The 16,558-nt window shown below is 36.9% G+C and overlaps 2 protein-coding genes across 3 annotated transcripts; both read right to left on the bottom strand.

Moving 5' to 3' along the window:
* Window positions 1-1,630: 1,630 nt before the first annotated feature.
* On the bottom strand, window positions 1,631-4,704 carry LOC113530919 (urokinase plasminogen activator surface receptor). The gene is made up of 5 exons (XM_026921319.3): window positions 4,567-4,704; window positions 4,372-4,473; window positions 3,022-3,168; window positions 2,605-2,715; window positions 1,631-2,378 (listed from the first exon to the last, which is right to left on the bottom strand). Exons 1-5 carry the CDS (start codon window positions 4,613-4,615, stop codon window positions 2,176-2,178), a joined length of 612 nt encoding a protein of 203 aa, XP_026777120.2. The 5' UTR covers window positions 4,616-4,704; the 3' UTR covers window positions 1,631-2,175.
* Window positions 4,705-8,702: 3,998 nt separating this feature from the next.
* Window positions 8,703-11,823, bottom strand: LOC113530555 (phospholipase A2 inhibitor gamma subunit B-like). Of its 2 annotated transcripts, XM_053240533.1 has the most exons (6): window positions 11,697-11,823; window positions 11,399-11,509; window positions 10,864-11,010; window positions 10,545-10,655; window positions 9,367-9,516; window positions 8,703-9,294 (listed from the first exon to the last, which is right to left on the bottom strand). In XM_053240533.1, the coding sequence occupies exons 1-6, from the start codon at window positions 11,743-11,745 to the stop codon at window positions 9,146-9,148; spliced, it is 717 nt and encodes a 238-aa protein (XP_053096508.1). In that variant the 5' UTR covers window positions 11,746-11,823; the 3' UTR covers window positions 8,703-9,145. The 2 variants fall into 2 exon arrangements, with proteins under 2 accessions (XP_053096508.1, XP_053096507.1); XM_053240532.1 differs by having other exon boundaries at window positions 8,703-9,516.
* Between the last annotated feature and the right edge of the window lie 4,735 nt (window positions 11,824-16,558).

Here is a 16,558-nt window from a genome sequence, read left to right as displayed (position 1 = left end):
CTTCATCTTATTGAGGTCCAATGCAGATATTTTGTCAATGCCAGGAGAAATCACAAAGCTCAATATTGGAGGAATTGACCTTCTTAGTAATGCAACGATGCAATAATGCACATATTAATAAGACACTGACCGATGATCAGAGCTGTATTCGGTGAGAAGTCTGACAGGCTACTAATACATATCTTATAACTAATAAGATGAAAGAAACCTCTCAAGATGCCTCATAAGATTTACCCGTTCAGTGCTTCTCCTCGGAGGTTTGTTAATGTTAATGTAAATTTGCAATGTACCTTTTCTAATTCAGAATCAGAAACAACTATAGAGGTATTAATGATTAATGATTTTCCAAACTCTCCATAATTTCCTTAATAATGGTCTTGTTCCTTAAAGCAGATACAGGTCATTCATTCCTAGAAGATTCCAGAAGGTTTCTAGCACTGCAATAACTTCCTCCAAACCAAATTGTAGATTATTTATTGTATTGTAGAAGCAGTTTCATGAATCCTTGCATAATAGTAAATACAACCAAAAAAGCTGCAATGTCATTTCTCATGTTTTGCTTTTCTCCCCTGGGCTTTTTAAATTCTGTCTTTAATGTATAGCTTGATTTTCTTATTGTATCGTTAAAAATGTTTGATAAGGAATTGAAACAGCAGCCATTTTCAAACTTACACCAAAACAAAAAGTAGCTAGCCTAAAAGTAAAACTGTTTACTTCTGTATAGCACTCATCCACAAAATCTTCGCCCTCCTCCTCCAGTTTTCTACCTGCATCATACCTCATTTCTCCATTATGTACACAGTGATCATTTTAGTTATGCTAGTTTTAAAGGATGTTATCAATATCATCAAGTTGTGGTGAGTTTATGTTGAGAGTAAACTGTGAAGTTTTATGAAGTTCTTCAGAATCTTAAACATAATAGAATACAGATCTGATTCACTGACCTTTTCTATATTTAGCTTCAGTGAAACATATTAAAGCTTTATTTTGCTCTTAGAAATGGAAACTTACAAAAGGTAAAGTTGATTTATCAGAACTTCATACTTTTATGTTAATTAGGTTGATTTAAGTGATCATAATTTAATCTATTTATTGATATTTTAATTTAATTTATCTGAATTTCCTGTTGATTTATCATAATTTCATGTTAATATATAACCATAATTTTAAGATGATTTATCACTGTATGTTTTTTTTTTGTAACTTTTGGATGATGTTACATTGTAGTCTGTACAAATGAAGCTATCAGTGTTCTTTGTGACAAGAAGTACTCCTTTTAACAATATCTTTGTTGAAGTCCAAAAGTTTTATCCAAAACATCACATTTTGAAATATTTTACTCAGATGTAACACTTAGTTGCATTTCAAAACCTTTCACCATTCTCCACGTTGAAATAATTTTTAAAACTAGTGTGTAGAGAGACCATAATGACCAACAAACCACCTACTTTCATTTCTTTTGAATTCACCACTGTGCTCAATCCAACTCTGTGAAATGACCTACTTTTTCAACTATACCTCCAAATCATTTTTTGCAGTGTAGTACTTACCCAGCACAGCGCTACTCACCATTCTTTACATAAATGTCTGTGATATTTTTTTAAATACCTGAGAAAAATAAGATCTGACATTTTTTCAGATAGAAAAGTACGTATGTTTATTTTGTAAACAGAATAAACATCTCAGCCATAAAGCAGTTTAGCTCTCTCACAATAAAGCATTTGAAAATAATAAAAAATAAAGCATTTCATGGACAGGTTGCAATTTTGAGAACAAAGGTGTTTTAAAAAATGTTTTTTAAAAAATCTGTAGACCTGAGTAATACTGAGCTTATTACTAGACTGTTTGATTGATTTACAAACAAAAAAAAAATATATATATATATATATTTTTTTTTGTGATACGTCCTGTCCATAAACGTTTACATCATCATGATGACACACAACTCATACATTATGCTTGAAATATTGAAAAGGACATGATATATATATATATATATATATATATATATATATATATATATATATATATATATATATATATATGTATACACACCACAGTTAACTCTAAAACACACAAAAATCTAAATCAGCATGCTAAGAAAGAAACTTCTATTTCTGGTTTTCCTGTTATAGTAGATAAGGCTTTCAGTGAGCTCCTCCATCATTGGAGATTTCAGTAGAAGAGGATGGAGGAGAGCAGAGGGATGATCATGAGGAGGAAACTCAGTGTGAAGCTCTCAGCACCGTTACACAGATTCCCCTCACAGCACTGCACACTTGTCAGACCGACTCCTGGCACGCTTGCTGATGCAGAACCAGCACAGAGGCTCTTGGACACGCATCCTTTAAAAGACATGCTGTTGCTCCCTTGTTGAACTGAGGGAGAGACAGAATTTAGAAATAAAGGAATAAAGAGCAAAGAGACAATGCACCTGGTGCATACCACTAGTCTCATCCAGATGCCCTGTGTGGTCAAGATTTCTAACAAAAAAATCTGTTTAGAGCAGTATATATGTTAATTCTGAATAATGTACTCATATTACATTATTATTAATAATGTACTCATATTGTGATTACATCCATAAAAGATGAACATGTTCACCTGATGCACTGATGCAGCGATCTTCATCTCCTTCACAGCTCATTTTGCCTGAACAGCCGTTAGCATCACAGGTGTAACACATTCTCCCGTTGGGAGCCTGCTGTGGAAGAGCTTAACAGAGAAATAAAATCAAACAAACTGCCCAAAACTGCCCACTGTGTCTCCTTTGACACCAAATATTACTCCAATAATATCTATAACTATACTTTGAAGATAAAATATAATCTACTGTAATTAGATTTCAAAATGTGAACATGCATCTATCACATGTACAACACACCAGTAAAGAGGAACCAAAGACTGAATAACAAATTCTTAACAAAGTTTTTACTGTGAAATAAAAGAGATATCCAGAATTTTAATGAAATGGAAAATAAAAACAGAGAACTGAACTGCTTAGAAGAGTGTGTGTTTTACCTGGCAGTGTCTCAGTGTTGCAGAGATCAGTTTTGCAGCATTTGGCATTGTTGACAATTTTCATCATTCCCAGGTTCATGCTCCCTCTTACACACATCTCTGGCACGCCGCAAGTCTTGATATTAACATCTGCCCCTTTAACACCATCTAGAACATTCCACATGTCAGTGTGAACACGCGTTCTACACTAAGATCAGAAGTATTGCACTTGAACTTGTGCAGTAGCTGTGATCAGGGTTGGGGCCCTGGCCTGGGCCTCGAGACATTGCTCTGATAGGTCTAGCTAGCAGTCACTACCTTCTTCTTCTTCTTCTTGCTAGCTAGTTTTTTTTTTTAATTTTTATAGCAACATGGCAGACACTAATAATTTCGGTCTCACTTATGAAAAGAGACGTGAAAATTAAACAGGAGGCCCGACCAACAGATGAAACAGATACAACAGACCACACATATATATATACACTATATGGACAAAAGTTTGTGGACACCTGACCATCACACCCCACATCCCATTCTAGATTTAGTCTGCACTTTGCTCTTATTATAACCTTCGCTCTTCTGGGAAGGTTTTCCACTAGATGTTGGAGTGTGGCTGTGGGGATTTGTGTTCCTTCAGCTACAAGAGCATTAGTGAGATCAGGCGCTGATGTTGGATCAGCAGCTCCGGGGAACTTATTCGGTGTTCCAGTTCATCGCAAAGGTCATCAGTTGGCTTGAGGTCAGGGTTTTGTGCAGGACACTCGAGTTCTTCCAGACCAACCTTGGCAAATCATGTCTTGGAGCTCACTTTGTGCACAGGGGCATAGCCTACTTTAATAACACACAGTTGTACTGTCCCTATTTTAAAAACCACCAATGACTTCTATATGACCCCTTTGGCTTTCCATCATCACTGTTTCGCCACTCTGAGACAGACTCAGTGAAAGCCACCGTGCCCAGAAAAAAAAAAAAAAAAAAAAAAAACACCCTTTACAAGCTCCTAATTAATCCTAAACCTACATTATTACAGCGATTGCAAGTTTCATGTTACTGAGGAATGATACTTTTTAATGGTTTATAATTATATATATTTTTGTGGAACAGCTGTAAAGATTTAAAGACATGGAGAAGACTTCAGCGCAGAGGAGTTTATACTTTTGGTTTTTCAGAAACATTATTAATTTCAAGAGAGAGAGAAAAAGATAAACTGGAAAGAAAAAACACACTTCAGGACATGCTATTATGATATAATAATAATAAAAACAATAATCAACCACCCTGTCGTGTTTTATTACTTTATTAATTACCAATTATATATAAAAATCTCTAGTTTATTCCTAAGGAGTTGAAGTAATCATTTCTTTTACTTACTCGTGTACACAGAAGTGGTCATAGTGAGACACTGATCCACACAAGTTATCTCTTCACATGTTCGAGATGTTGCTATACACTGCTGACACTTCAGTGACATCGCTGAAGAAAAATGAGAATGAAAATGAAGAACGGTTGCATGATGAAAAAAAATGGACTAATCTACTGAAATGAGCTCCATGTGAGCTTCTTTACCTCTGGAGAAAAGCATGCAGATGAGCAGCAGCGTGACTTGAGAAGACATTGTTGGTGTTTTTGTAGAAGTTGAGGTGTGGAGATGAAGCAGATGGAATAAAATGTGAGTAAGCTCTGAGAGGAAGCCGTTTTATGGTGATGTCTGGTGGAGGGAGGGCTTTATTTCACACAGCAAGTTTCATTTCTTGAAAATAAGAGGGTTTGACTTTCTTTTCTTGACAACCATTGCCCAAGGTCAAATGAGTCCCACCTAAAACCACTGTAGAGTTCTGCAGTGTATGGAAGTGTTCAGTGTTGTCCATTTATGCATGATTTTGTTCTATTGCTATGAGTGTACTAACCACACTAACCCCCAACATAGCTTTAGCTTGATGGTACTTTAAGTTCCTGACCTAGTGAACTAGCATGGGGATGTGTTTTTGATAGAGACCAGTGTATTCGATAGTTATCAGTGTTTTAAATGTGTTGCTTCAAGCTACAGGAAGCCAGAGGAGGAAACGTTGTTTGTGCCTAGTCTATCTACAGGGTGTCCCGAAAGTCTCCATGCATAGGAGACATTAACACTTTCTAGCAGAACGTCTTCCAAAATTGTAAATACTTATTATATATATTTTTATTAGATAGTCCTCAAGAATGCCTTTGGTAAAACAAGAACATATTGAAATCATTCTCCTGGCTGGATCAAGTAGCTGTCGCAAGGTTGCGATGGACTTTAACAGGAAACATCGCAAGAACATTACTTACAACACTGTTGCAAAACGGGGGGCCAAAGTTGGCCGAGACGACTCTGTGTGTCTTTACAAAGAAATGGCAATCATGTAGAGAATGTTTTGTAAATAAAGTTACATTTTGCTAAAAAGGACAATGTAATGGATGGAGACTTTAAATCTAAATACTTATGGACCTGACTGTAGTCATAAACAAGGAATTCAGGTTCAGATTTTAGATGGCTCTTTTACAAAACATAAAATTTAATTTCAGTTCAAAATTCAACTTTAAGATTTTTATTGCAGCATTACAATAAATACAAATTACAAAGACAGAGACAATGTACAGAAGACACAGGTTACAGAAACACATACGCAGTCAACTAAGTAAACAAGAATAAAATAAGATAAAAATGAAATTCTAAGTGGCAACAAAAGTAAGTAAAGTGGTTGTAGTGCAGGTGATGATCATAGTGTGACTGTCATTACAATGTGTCCATAAGGAAAATAATAAATACTAATAAAATATAATGTTTTTTGTTCTTTTGTTCTTTCCCAACATTTTCTTAATTATTGTTAAAAGTAATGCAACTCATGCTTTTCTTCTGAAACATACACACCAACCAAATTAATAGGAATGCCATACTAAAATGAGGTAAAATTGTGTGTTCTGAGATGCTTTTCTGCTCACCATGGTTGTAAAGAGGCTCACACCAGCCCAACTGACACCAACAACCATGCCACGGACAAAGTCGCTTAAATCAGAACATTAGTTTGTCAGTGGTCTTAAAATTTGTTGGGGGTGTATGGGGTGGCCTGAGTCAGTGTGAGGCTCCCAGTCTGATTTTTTTTTTGTCCCAGTCCAGCCCTAGATGCATAGTTTATATTTCTCCATTTCAAACAAAGCTGCATTTTGTTTCTATGTGACCCTTTTGATTTTCCATATTCACGCCTTCGCCTCGTGTGCAGTGCAGCGTCTGATATCGAGAGCAAGAAAAACGCAGAGTGTGTGTGATAGAGGAGGTCAGGTGGGGTCGTGTGATACAGCTTCAGCCCGCAGTCTGTTATTTTATATATTATATATTATATTTATTCCTTTCTTCCTTATATTTCAGTGTGTTGTTACTTACTTATTAAGCACTGAGTGGCTGGCTGCAGGACAGTTGTTAACCCCACCCATTCCCATCTTAGTCACTGGGACAGAAGGCAAACTTCATTGTAAATTGCATCTCCTCAAAATTATTTTCCAGAATAGTGTTTTGTCATTTTTCCAACTTTAATCGTTTCACAACATCAGCAAATAACTCCTATAAAATGAATTTTTCCTCATGATAAATGCACTTGATAAGATTTATCTGGTGATAAATAAAAGGGCGTGGTTTATGAGGTATGTATAAAGAAATGATCACAGTGGCACATTGATCTGGACAGATTGTCTGTTTAAATTAATTCATTCGTTCACTTTCCTGATCCGCGTCGGGTTAGATCTGGAGACAATCCCGGTAACACTGGGGGAGAATTCACCCCGGACAGGACGCTAGAATGAGAATGATCAGGAAACGTACGAATGACAAAACAGGGGTGAAACAAGACACAAAATAAAATGCACGTGGCTATATAAATGTGGAGGCGGGGGTGTGGTTGAGCACTGTCTTGTGAATGGAGGGTGGGGCGGGAGAAGGTGAGCGACATGAATTACACACACCTGTGGGAAATTTGTGGGAAAAAGGAGGGGAGAGATGAGCAGCTCGAAAGAGGGAGCTGGAGAGAAGAAAGCTCAGTGTGTGTGTGTGTGTGTGTGTGTGTATATATATGTACTGTTTATGGGCATGAGATTCACTGAATAGTTGCACTGCTGAAAATTCTGCACCCCAGTCTGGCCCCTTTCTCCTAATGTCCCATCAGGGAAGTTAGAATAAACAAAACAGTAACTCAGAACAAAGCACTGGGAACTGTGATATGTGCCATGAGCTGCAGTGTGCTGAGAGCAACAATCTATTTCACCTCGTTTCAATCCAGTGTGCGGCCTGAAAATAATTCCCATTTACTACCAGGAAACAATGGAAGAAAACTGTATAATCATGGTTTCATCTTACCCTGTCATTAATGTGTATATACATTACAGAGGAAAATAAAGCTTGAAAGGAAGTAGCTAATTTGCTAATCTGCCAGTGATCCTATTACAAACCCGAGCATATGAGATGTTAATCAAACAACCAATTTTTACACTGATTAAGGCATTATTTAATTCGTGTTTAGCTTTAGAAGCTACAGTATATAAAGTATAGCTACTACCAGTGAATAGGCCACACCCACAAGGGACAACAAGAGACAAACTACAAACAACTCTAAACATTTGTTTAGTAATTGGGAATTTAATATTCAGCACATAAATAATAAATATTAAAAAATGTTTAGGATGAATTTGTTGCTTCTACACTTTAAACGGAAGTTTGGATCAAAATTCACTCACAGCATTACGACAATGTTTTTCCCTTTTTTCTTCTGTAGATTCACTGTGTGTGTGTGCGTGTGTGTGTGTGTGTGTGTGTGTGTTTGTGATGCGTAAAGGGTTATCCATAGTCTTGTATAGTTTGAAAAAACTCCATTATGGATTAAAAGGTTAATTGGTTTAAAATATAACCCAATAAACTATTATGATTTAACAAATTATGTGATTCTGCAATACATGTACTGTACATACCAAACCTGGACAGTTTTTTTTCCAGTCTTCTGTAGGCTCCGATTGTTGTTCTTGGCTGACAGGAGTGGAACCTGATGTGGTCTTCTTCTGCTGTAGCTCATCCATCTTGAGATTCAACATGTTGTGCATTCTGAGATGCTTTTCTGCTCACCACTCTTGTACAGAGTGAGTTACTGTAGCCTTCCTTTCGACAAGAACCATTCGGTCCATTCTCCCCTGACTTCTCTCATCGGACGGTTTTGCCCACAAAATCTTTTCTGTTTTCTTTTGTTTGTTTTTCGCATCATTCTCTGTAAACTCTAGAGACTGTTGCGTGCTAAAATCCCAGGAGATCTGCAGTTTCTGAAATACTCAAACTGGCCCATCTGGCAACAACAGCCATGCTGTAGTCAATGTTCCCTTTAGTGTTCCCAATGAGTGACCAGTGAGTGCATATTTATAATTATTTACCGAGTATAATTGAACATTTGAAGGATAGAATAGAAGGACATTTGAGGCAAAACTTTTAGCTAAAAAAAAAAAAAAAAAAAAAAAAAAAGGAGAAAACGAAGTGGGAAAAAGAATTTTTAGGGTATGATTAATATGTTGACATGTTCTCATTCTTGTAAGAGCTAACTGAATAATCTGAATCTGAAGAAACTGCACCTATTGATGTAGTCCTTAAATTATCTACATAAGCATTTATAAAGTTTATGAATTCTTTTTTTCAAGGTACATGACAGAAGTAAGACATATATTCATTTATTACATATATTTAATAAACATGCACAGCACAAAGCAGTTTGGTTACCTCACAATAAAGCTTTTGGTAATAATAATAATAATAATAATAATAATAATAATAATAATAATCTGAATATTAGTTAATATTATAATATGAAAAAATTAATAAAAATGAATAACATCCATAGACCTAACTTAGACTTAATATTCAATTTCTTACTTGTTAGTCTAGTCTAGACTTGTTAGTCTAGTCAAAGATTAAAGTCTTTTTTTTATCATAATTGATTTGCAAACAAAATTATTATCTATAAATCAGTTAGAACTAAGACAATCTAAAAAACCCTTAACAACCAAAAATAAACTTATATTTCTATTACCTTTCTATTTCCCTTTTTCATACTGTACCAGATAAAGCTTAAAGTGAGCTACTTCATAAGCCGAGAGCTCAGTAGAAGAGGATGGAAGAGAGCAGAGGGACGATCATGAGGAGGAAACTCAGTGTTTTACTCGCAGAATTGTCACCTGAGGAACTCCCTGTGTTACTCGCAGAACTGTCACCTGAGGAACTCCCTGTGTTACTCGCAGAACTGTCACCTGAGGAACTCCCTGTGTTACTCGCAGAACTGTCACCTGAGGAACTCCCTGTGTTACTCGCAGAACTGTCACCTGAGGAATTCCCTGTGTTACACAGGTTCCCCTCACAACACTCCACATTTGATAGACCGATTTCTGGCATGCCTGATGATCCAGATGCAACGCAGAAGTTCTTGGACACACATCCTTTCAACACAGACAGGGTATTACTTCCTAGGCGAACTGAGAGAGAGAGAGGGAGAGAGAGAGAGAGAGAGAGAGAGGGGAATAAATAAAGGGTTAAATTACAAACACAACTGTGTTTTATTTACTTTCAGACATGCAATTCTCAGTAATCACAATGCTCATCTTCCATCATGTAAGGCTCCTGTGGTGAAGCATTCTGTAATTTATGGAAGGAGTCTCCAGTGTCAGCACTTTGTAATAGCTGAAAATAAAGCTGTTCTGGGAAAACCTACAGGACAGAGACGTTTTGTGGTTTCTTGATAACATGACCAGCTGTGTCCCTGGCATTTTTAAGGTTTGGTGCATTTTCAGTTTGCCTACTCATAAGGCTAAATATGCATTTTTCTGCTGGCAAGTAATTTTTTTTATTTAATAGAAATTTTCATCAGTGTCTTATTAAAAGTTCATCCATATTCAATCCAACAAAATCACTTTGGATCATTAAAATTGCTGTAGATTTGATTGATAAAGCCATTATACCACAGAGGAGCTGTTAAATAAATTTAATTAATTAATTAATCTGGTTTATATAGTTGTCATTTTGTAAAGCACTTTGAACTTCTTTTTGTACGAAATGTGCTATATAAACATGTATTTATTATTATTATTATTATTATTATTATTATTATTATTATTATTATAACAAGAACTTGCCTTGTGGATGTTCCACAACGTTACATGTAAGTAAGAACGGTTAAAAAGCAGAACATGTTCATTAATAAATTGTAATAGTTGGCAAATCTCTGTGGTATAAGTGAAATAACACTCTTTGGACCATTCTGACAAAAATGTTAAACACTGGGGTGGAAACAGTAACCCTGCTTTATGTCGAGCCATGCACCACAGCATGGATTATTTTTTCATGTAACTGCATGGTCTTTCGTGTGTTATTCCTTACATAAGCACTCAGCAAAGAGAGACTTACATCATCACATGTTTTAACTTTTGCTCTCTTCAGATGGGCAATTGTACTGGGAAACGGTCTTGTTACAGAAAGTGTTGAATACAGAGATGAACATGTTCACCTGATGCAGTCATGCAGCGATCTTCATTTCCTTCACAGCTCATTTTGCCTGAGTAGCCGTTAGCAGCATAGGTGTAACACATTCTCCCATTGGGAGCCTGCTGTGGAAGAGCTTAATAACGAAATAAAATCAAACAAACTGCTCACTGTGGTAAACTATAATCTACTGTAATTTTTGTAGATGTAATAAGACGTGATATGCCCTATGCTTCATCAGGTATACAACACACAAATAAAAAGTAACTGCCAGAGATTAAACAACAATAATATGTTTTTAATGTAAAAGAATTGGAGAGTAGAGTAACTTTCAGAAGTTTTACCTGGCAGAGTTTCAGAGTTGCAGAGATCAGTGCTGCAGCATTTGGCATTGTAGGTCATTTTCATCATTCCCAGGTTCATGCTCATGCTAACACACATCTCTGTCATGCCGCAAGTCTTCATTTTACCATATGACAAATTTGTACCACCTACAGAACATTCCACATGCCAGAGTAAGTAGAAATTACATGATTTCATTTACCTACATGAACATCCTATGTCAAAAAGGTCAAAAATCAGATCAGATCAGAAATAAGGAACAGTGTGATTCAATGTGGTATACACATACTGTAAACACAGTAAACACACTGTAATACAGCCAGGTCTAAAAATATTTGGACACTGACAAAGTTATTGTTATATTAGTTGTCTACTCCAGTATATTGGAGTTGAAAAAAAAAAAATATGTTTCTGGGTAAGAGTCTAGCACATTTTGCAAATTTAATTCCATTCTACCTTGAAAAATGCTCTAGATCTATCAGACTGTGCAGAGACCACTCAACACACACACACACACACACACACACACACACTTACTCGAGTACACAGAAGTGGTCAGAGTGAGACACTGATCTGGACAGGTTGTCTGTATGTTGTTACATGTTCCAGACACTGATGGCAGACACTGGAGACAAGTCAGTGACAGTGCTGAAGAAAAAAAAAGAAATGAGAATAAAAAGCAGAGCCAGTTTAATAAAGAAAAAACAAAAACATTTATTATGCAAAAAAAAAAAAAAAAACATACACACAAAGGAATAAACTATTGACCAACCAATTTACTAAAATGAATTATATTTATTTCGTCTATTCGTCTATAAAATGTGAGCTTCTTTACCTCTGGAGAAAAGCATGCAGATGAGCAGCAGTGTGACTTGAGACGTCATTGTTGGTGTTTTTGTAGAAGTTGAGGTGTGGAGATGAAGCAGATGTAGGTAAGCTCTGAGAGGAAGCCGGGTTTTACGTTGATTCATACTGAGGCTAACCCTAGGTGTGTATATGGAAGGAGGGATTTATTTCATCTTCACTACAGAAAGCTAAATGAAATGTTGTGCAGTGTTTGCACATGTTCAGTGTTGTCTATTGAAAATACATAGTTTTGATGCCACCAGATCCTTTTTTCACCTCACTTTTGTTTAACATGTTTTCTGAGCAAAAATGCAATCTAATCTTTGCTTTGCTTATGCCTTTTCGCTATTACTTTGACAACCACAAATAAAAAAAAATGTCATCACACTTTGGAAATGAGAATTTACAATATGAATTACTGGGTCCTTGGAGGACTAGTGGTTAGGCCTCAGCAACCCCCACAGCCCGGGTTCAATTCCTGGCCAGGGAATCTGGGGCTGTACACGACAGTGCACTTCCAGTGCCAGTCCCAAGCCCGGATAAACTTGGTGAAGGAAGGGCATCAGGCGTAAAAACTGTGCCAAATCAAATATGCAGACCAGTGATCTGCTGTGGTGACCCCTAAAGGGAGCAGCCGAAAGGAGAACAACAACAAGAAATATGAATTAACCAGTTAAAAAAGAAAGGTTTAATGAAAAAGGAATTTAGGAAATTATGAAAGAAAGCCAGAAAAAAGGATTAGAAGGAAAAAAGGCAAAAAAAGGTGTGGTGGAGTTGTGAGTGTGTAATCAAGTGTAATTTGCATGAAGTTGGGCGAAGAAGGAAAATGTCAGTCAAGGTACAAACACTAACCGCTCCTTTAACGCTTTTATCTTAATCATCATTTCATGGCTCATGCTACTGATTAGTCACTGGGTCAGATCAATATATTTCAGTATTAAGATTTTACATTATCAACTGTAAAATTCACTAAAGGTTTTTTAAAAAGTAGAAAATCTGTAAAATGGTTGCAGCTTTATGAACAGAGTAATACATCAACTAAAAAAAAAGAATGAAATATCGCATGTCATTTGTGTTCATTTTTCTTCTTTGTTGATTTTAACCTCTCAAAAAATTCTAACTTTCTAAAATTGGACACATCATTGACATTGAAATATTTTTGGTATCTAAAAGTAAAGATTCCACAAATTTTTATACATTTTTAAAAATATACATATATAAATATACAAAATATATATAATTTTTAAAAAAAAATTGATAATATTTTCATCCAAATCTGTACAAATAGAATTTCACTATATTTTATGGGAAGCTTTATAACTTTATAACAGCTTTCAAACATGCTGAATAACCGGATTTCAGTTATCAGATTTTCAGTTATCAGTTACAGTAGTAAATGATCTCGGAAAAACAAACATCCTAGTGTTTATCAGACAGTGAAAATGAGGCATCAACAAATTCATAAAACCAGAGCAGAGGAGAGATATATGCCATATATCTCTCAGTGCACTTCCAGTGCCGGTCCCAAGCCCGGATAAACTTGGTGAAGGAAGGGCATCAGGCGTAAAAACTGTGCCAAATCTGTCTTTCTCTTTTCATTTCATTTTTACCTTTTAGCATCTTTTTAGGTGTCTTGAATAATTACATTTGAAATGCTGTATCAGAGAGTGCAAATCTCATGAAAAACTACATGGAAAGCACGATGATCGTGTTGCTGGCCGTGGAGGCGAGGGCGTGGTCGAGCGCCCGTTTGTGAATGCAGGGTGGATGTGGGAGAGGGAGTGGTAAGGATGAGCCTGCACCTGTGGGTGATTTACTAACGATTGTTCTGTGTTTAGGTGAGCGGCGCTAAGAAGATAAAGGGAGACGATCCCTTCTGAGTTGCCCCAAGCCTGACTCCCATTTCCTCATTTCCTGTTCAAACATGACAGAGTGTCACAATGACGTTTTATCACCTATGGCATATATTTAGCACAGCCAATCTGCCTACCTGCATGTATTTAGACAGCAAGAAGAAACCACAGAATGCAGAGGAACCCAGGAGAACATGGGGAGAACATGCGACACTCTGCACAGGCAGTAACCTGAGCTGGGGATCGAACCCTGGACCGTGCATCTGCGCCGTCATGCCGCTCCTGAGGTGGACAGATATTTTTTCTCAGATTTGAAATGATTGATGTTACACTTGACTGAATGTTCAATTGATTTGTGTTGATTGTATTTACATGTATATTTCTTCTGTGATTGAATGTAGTTTTTGTGTATTTGTAAATTTATGCAAATATTTTTTTGAAGTTTGGTCTTGCAGCATTTAGTGTTTTGTATAATCCCACATGTTGTGTTTTAGCAAGTCACGCCTGATTCACTGCAGTAACAGGTTTCTGGAGTAGGACTGAATTAATCCTGCTACATTCTGTGTGTGTGTGTGTGTGTGTGTGTGTGTGTGTGTTTTCCTTGCTTGCGTGTGCCATCTGAGTTTACAGTTTGATTTAAATGTAAGAGTAAATCATTTTAGGTGTACTGTAATGTTTTCTTTCGGGTTGGAGGTTTGGGATTTGTGCAGATAAATTTGTTGGGATTGTGTTTTAGGTTGTGAGAAAGTGAGACGATGGTGTAGTGAATTGTGTTGAGGCAGTTTATATAAATATAAAAATAAGTGTAACAGAAAAAAAATGTGATCATAAACTTTCCACCTGTGAGGTTCTGTGAGGTTCTGTGAGGTGAAATGATAGTAAGTAATGTCCTGTGTTGTTTCTTCCAGGCTGAAGCCTTGCATAGATATCAGCCAAAAAATGGAATTAGACACATTTGATTTTGAACTTCATAAGTACATAAAATTGGGGTGTAGACATACAAAGTGTGGCTGGTGGTAGAAAATGAGTGAAAAATGTATGCAAGAATTTTGAAGACTGTGTTCAATAAATGGGTGAGATAGAAAATATTAAATAGTTGGTGGTTTCAGACCTGCCAACCTTACACATCTGCGTAGGAGCTTCTCCACATTTTAACAACAAATTTTTTTTTTCGTAGTAAGAACTCCAGATGAGCTAATTGGCATGCTGTGTTCTAAGTCTCTTTTATTTTATTTTATTTTATTTTATAATTGTTCTTGGGAGTGGACACAAGTTCTTAAAAAGCTGTGAAGTGGGGCTCTTGGAGAAAAAAATACATCTTGTCAAGACAATAAAAATGCATTTACCATCAGGTCCACGTTGTGCTAAATGTGTGAAGAGTCTATATTGTAGTTTATAAAAATAAACTTGGGAGAACAACCTCCTCCTGAATGTCAGCAAGACAAACGAGTTGATAGTGGACTTCGGCATGAAGCAGGAGAAGAGCTACCACCCCCTTAAGAGTGCACTGTTTCTGATACCTTGGTGTCCACATCACAAGGTCATGGTCCTGTCATGGTCCTGTCACAATAATCCCCTGGTGAAGAAGACCCGTCAGCGTCTTTACCACTGTAGACGCTTAAGGGACTTTAAACTGCCCTCTAAGTTGCTAAGGAACTTTTACACCTGCACCATTGAGAGCACCCTGACGGGAAGCATCACAGCCTGGTTTGGGAACAGCGCCAAGCAGGATAGGCGGGCTCTCCAGAGAGTGGTGCGATCAGCTGAGCGTACCATCTGCACTGAGCTCCCTGACCTGCAGTCTATCTACAGGAAGTGGTGCTGGACCAAGGCCAGGAAGATAGTGAAGCACCTCAGTCATCCGAACAATGGACTCTTCTCTCTGTTGGGGTCAGGAAGGAGCTTCTGCTTCCTGAAGGCCAACACAGAGAGAAGGAGGAGGAGCTTCTTCGCACAGGCCATTCGGCCCTCAACCAGGACAACACATAGCACTAGAGCTTGGACTTGTTTGCACAACACCCACACTCCCGACATTCCTGTTAATAAACCCCTATTACCCCATATTTATAAATATTTATTATACATGTTGGCAATTTCGCTACAGCTACCTCAGCCTGATGTTGCACAGAATTGTCTTGCACAAACAACTGCACACATCTGCACTTTATTCCTCATACAGTCATACTGCTGCTGCCACCGATCTTTTATATCCCTTATATTATATTTTTATATTTTTCCTTTTCTACCTGTATACATTAAATTATTACAGTAAATACTAGTTTACGTAAATTATATTTTATGTCATGGACAGTTGAAAAAAGCATTTCACTGCACGTGGTACTGTGTATGGTTGTGTATGTGACCAATAAAATTTGAATTTGTAATTAATATTTCTCAGCAATTGTTAAAAAACTGTAAGAGAAGCTGAACAATGAGTCCAACCAAGTCTGGGCTACTTCACAGTTTCTTCAGGTAATTTACTGCTATCTGCTATTTACAGGAACAGTACATTACAGTATTCACATCTTCACTACTGCATAGTTCCTATACACAACTGTGTATACTGTGTGTGTGCACTTGGATGGGTTAAATGCAGAGCACAAATTCCGAGTATGGGTCACCCTACTTGGCCACAAGTCACTTCACTTCACTTCAAATGAGCTGCTCCATCAGGGAACTCTGCTAAATGTTGTAAATATATTTGGCTTTGTAGTCAAATATCTTTGTTTTAAAGGTGATGAAGCTACAGGAAGCCGGTGGAGAGAGCAGAAAGCAGTGATCTGAGTTTTGAGGTTGCACTTCTCACTCAATACTTAAACACCATACACACGAGGACAGTTGTGAACTCTACTTCTCACTTCTAAATACTTCATATTGCTAACTATTCGTTCTGTTCTGTACCTTGGTGCATGTTCCAGATGCTGATGACACACAATGATGACAAGTCAGTGACAGCACCGAAGAAAAACAGGAATAAAAATAAAAAACAGAGGCAGTT

Source organism: Pangasianodon hypophthalmus, chromosome 16, assembly GCF_027358585.1.
Source record: "Pangasianodon hypophthalmus isolate fPanHyp1 chromosome 16, fPanHyp1.pri, whole genome shotgun sequence".
Classification (NCBI taxonomy): domain Eukaryota; kingdom Metazoa; phylum Chordata; class Actinopteri; order Siluriformes; family Pangasiidae; genus Pangasianodon; species Pangasianodon hypophthalmus.
This window is presented reverse-complemented; position numbering and strand designations above follow the sequence as displayed.

Excerpts from the sequence above, each read along its gene's own strand:
- LOC113530555 (XM_053240532.1), bottom strand. The coding sequence starts at position 11,745 with ATGACGTCTCAAGTCACACTGCTGCTCATCTGCATGCTTTTCTCCAGA. Across the intron at positions 11,510-11,696 it reads CTGCATGCTTTTCTCCAGAG|CACTGTCACTGACTTGTCTC; the intron begins GTAAAGAAGCTC and ends TTTTTTCTTCAG. Across the intron at positions 11,011-11,398 it reads GACCACTTCTGTGTACTCGA|GTGGTACAAATTTGTCATAT; the intron begins GTAAGTGTGTGT and ends AATGTTCTGTAG.
- LOC113530919 (XM_026921319.3), bottom strand. The coding sequence starts at position 4,615 with ATGTCTTCTCAAGTCACGCTGCTGCTCATCTGCATGCTTTTCTCCAGA. Across the intron at positions 4,474-4,566 it reads CTGCATGCTTTTCTCCAGAG|CGATGTCACTGAAGTGTCAG; the intron begins GTAAAGAAGCTC and ends ATTTTTCTTCAG. Across the intron at positions 2,716-3,021 it reads CAACACTGAGACACTGCCAG|CTCTTCCACAGCAGGCTCCC; the intron begins GTAAAACACACA and ends TTCTCTGTTAAG.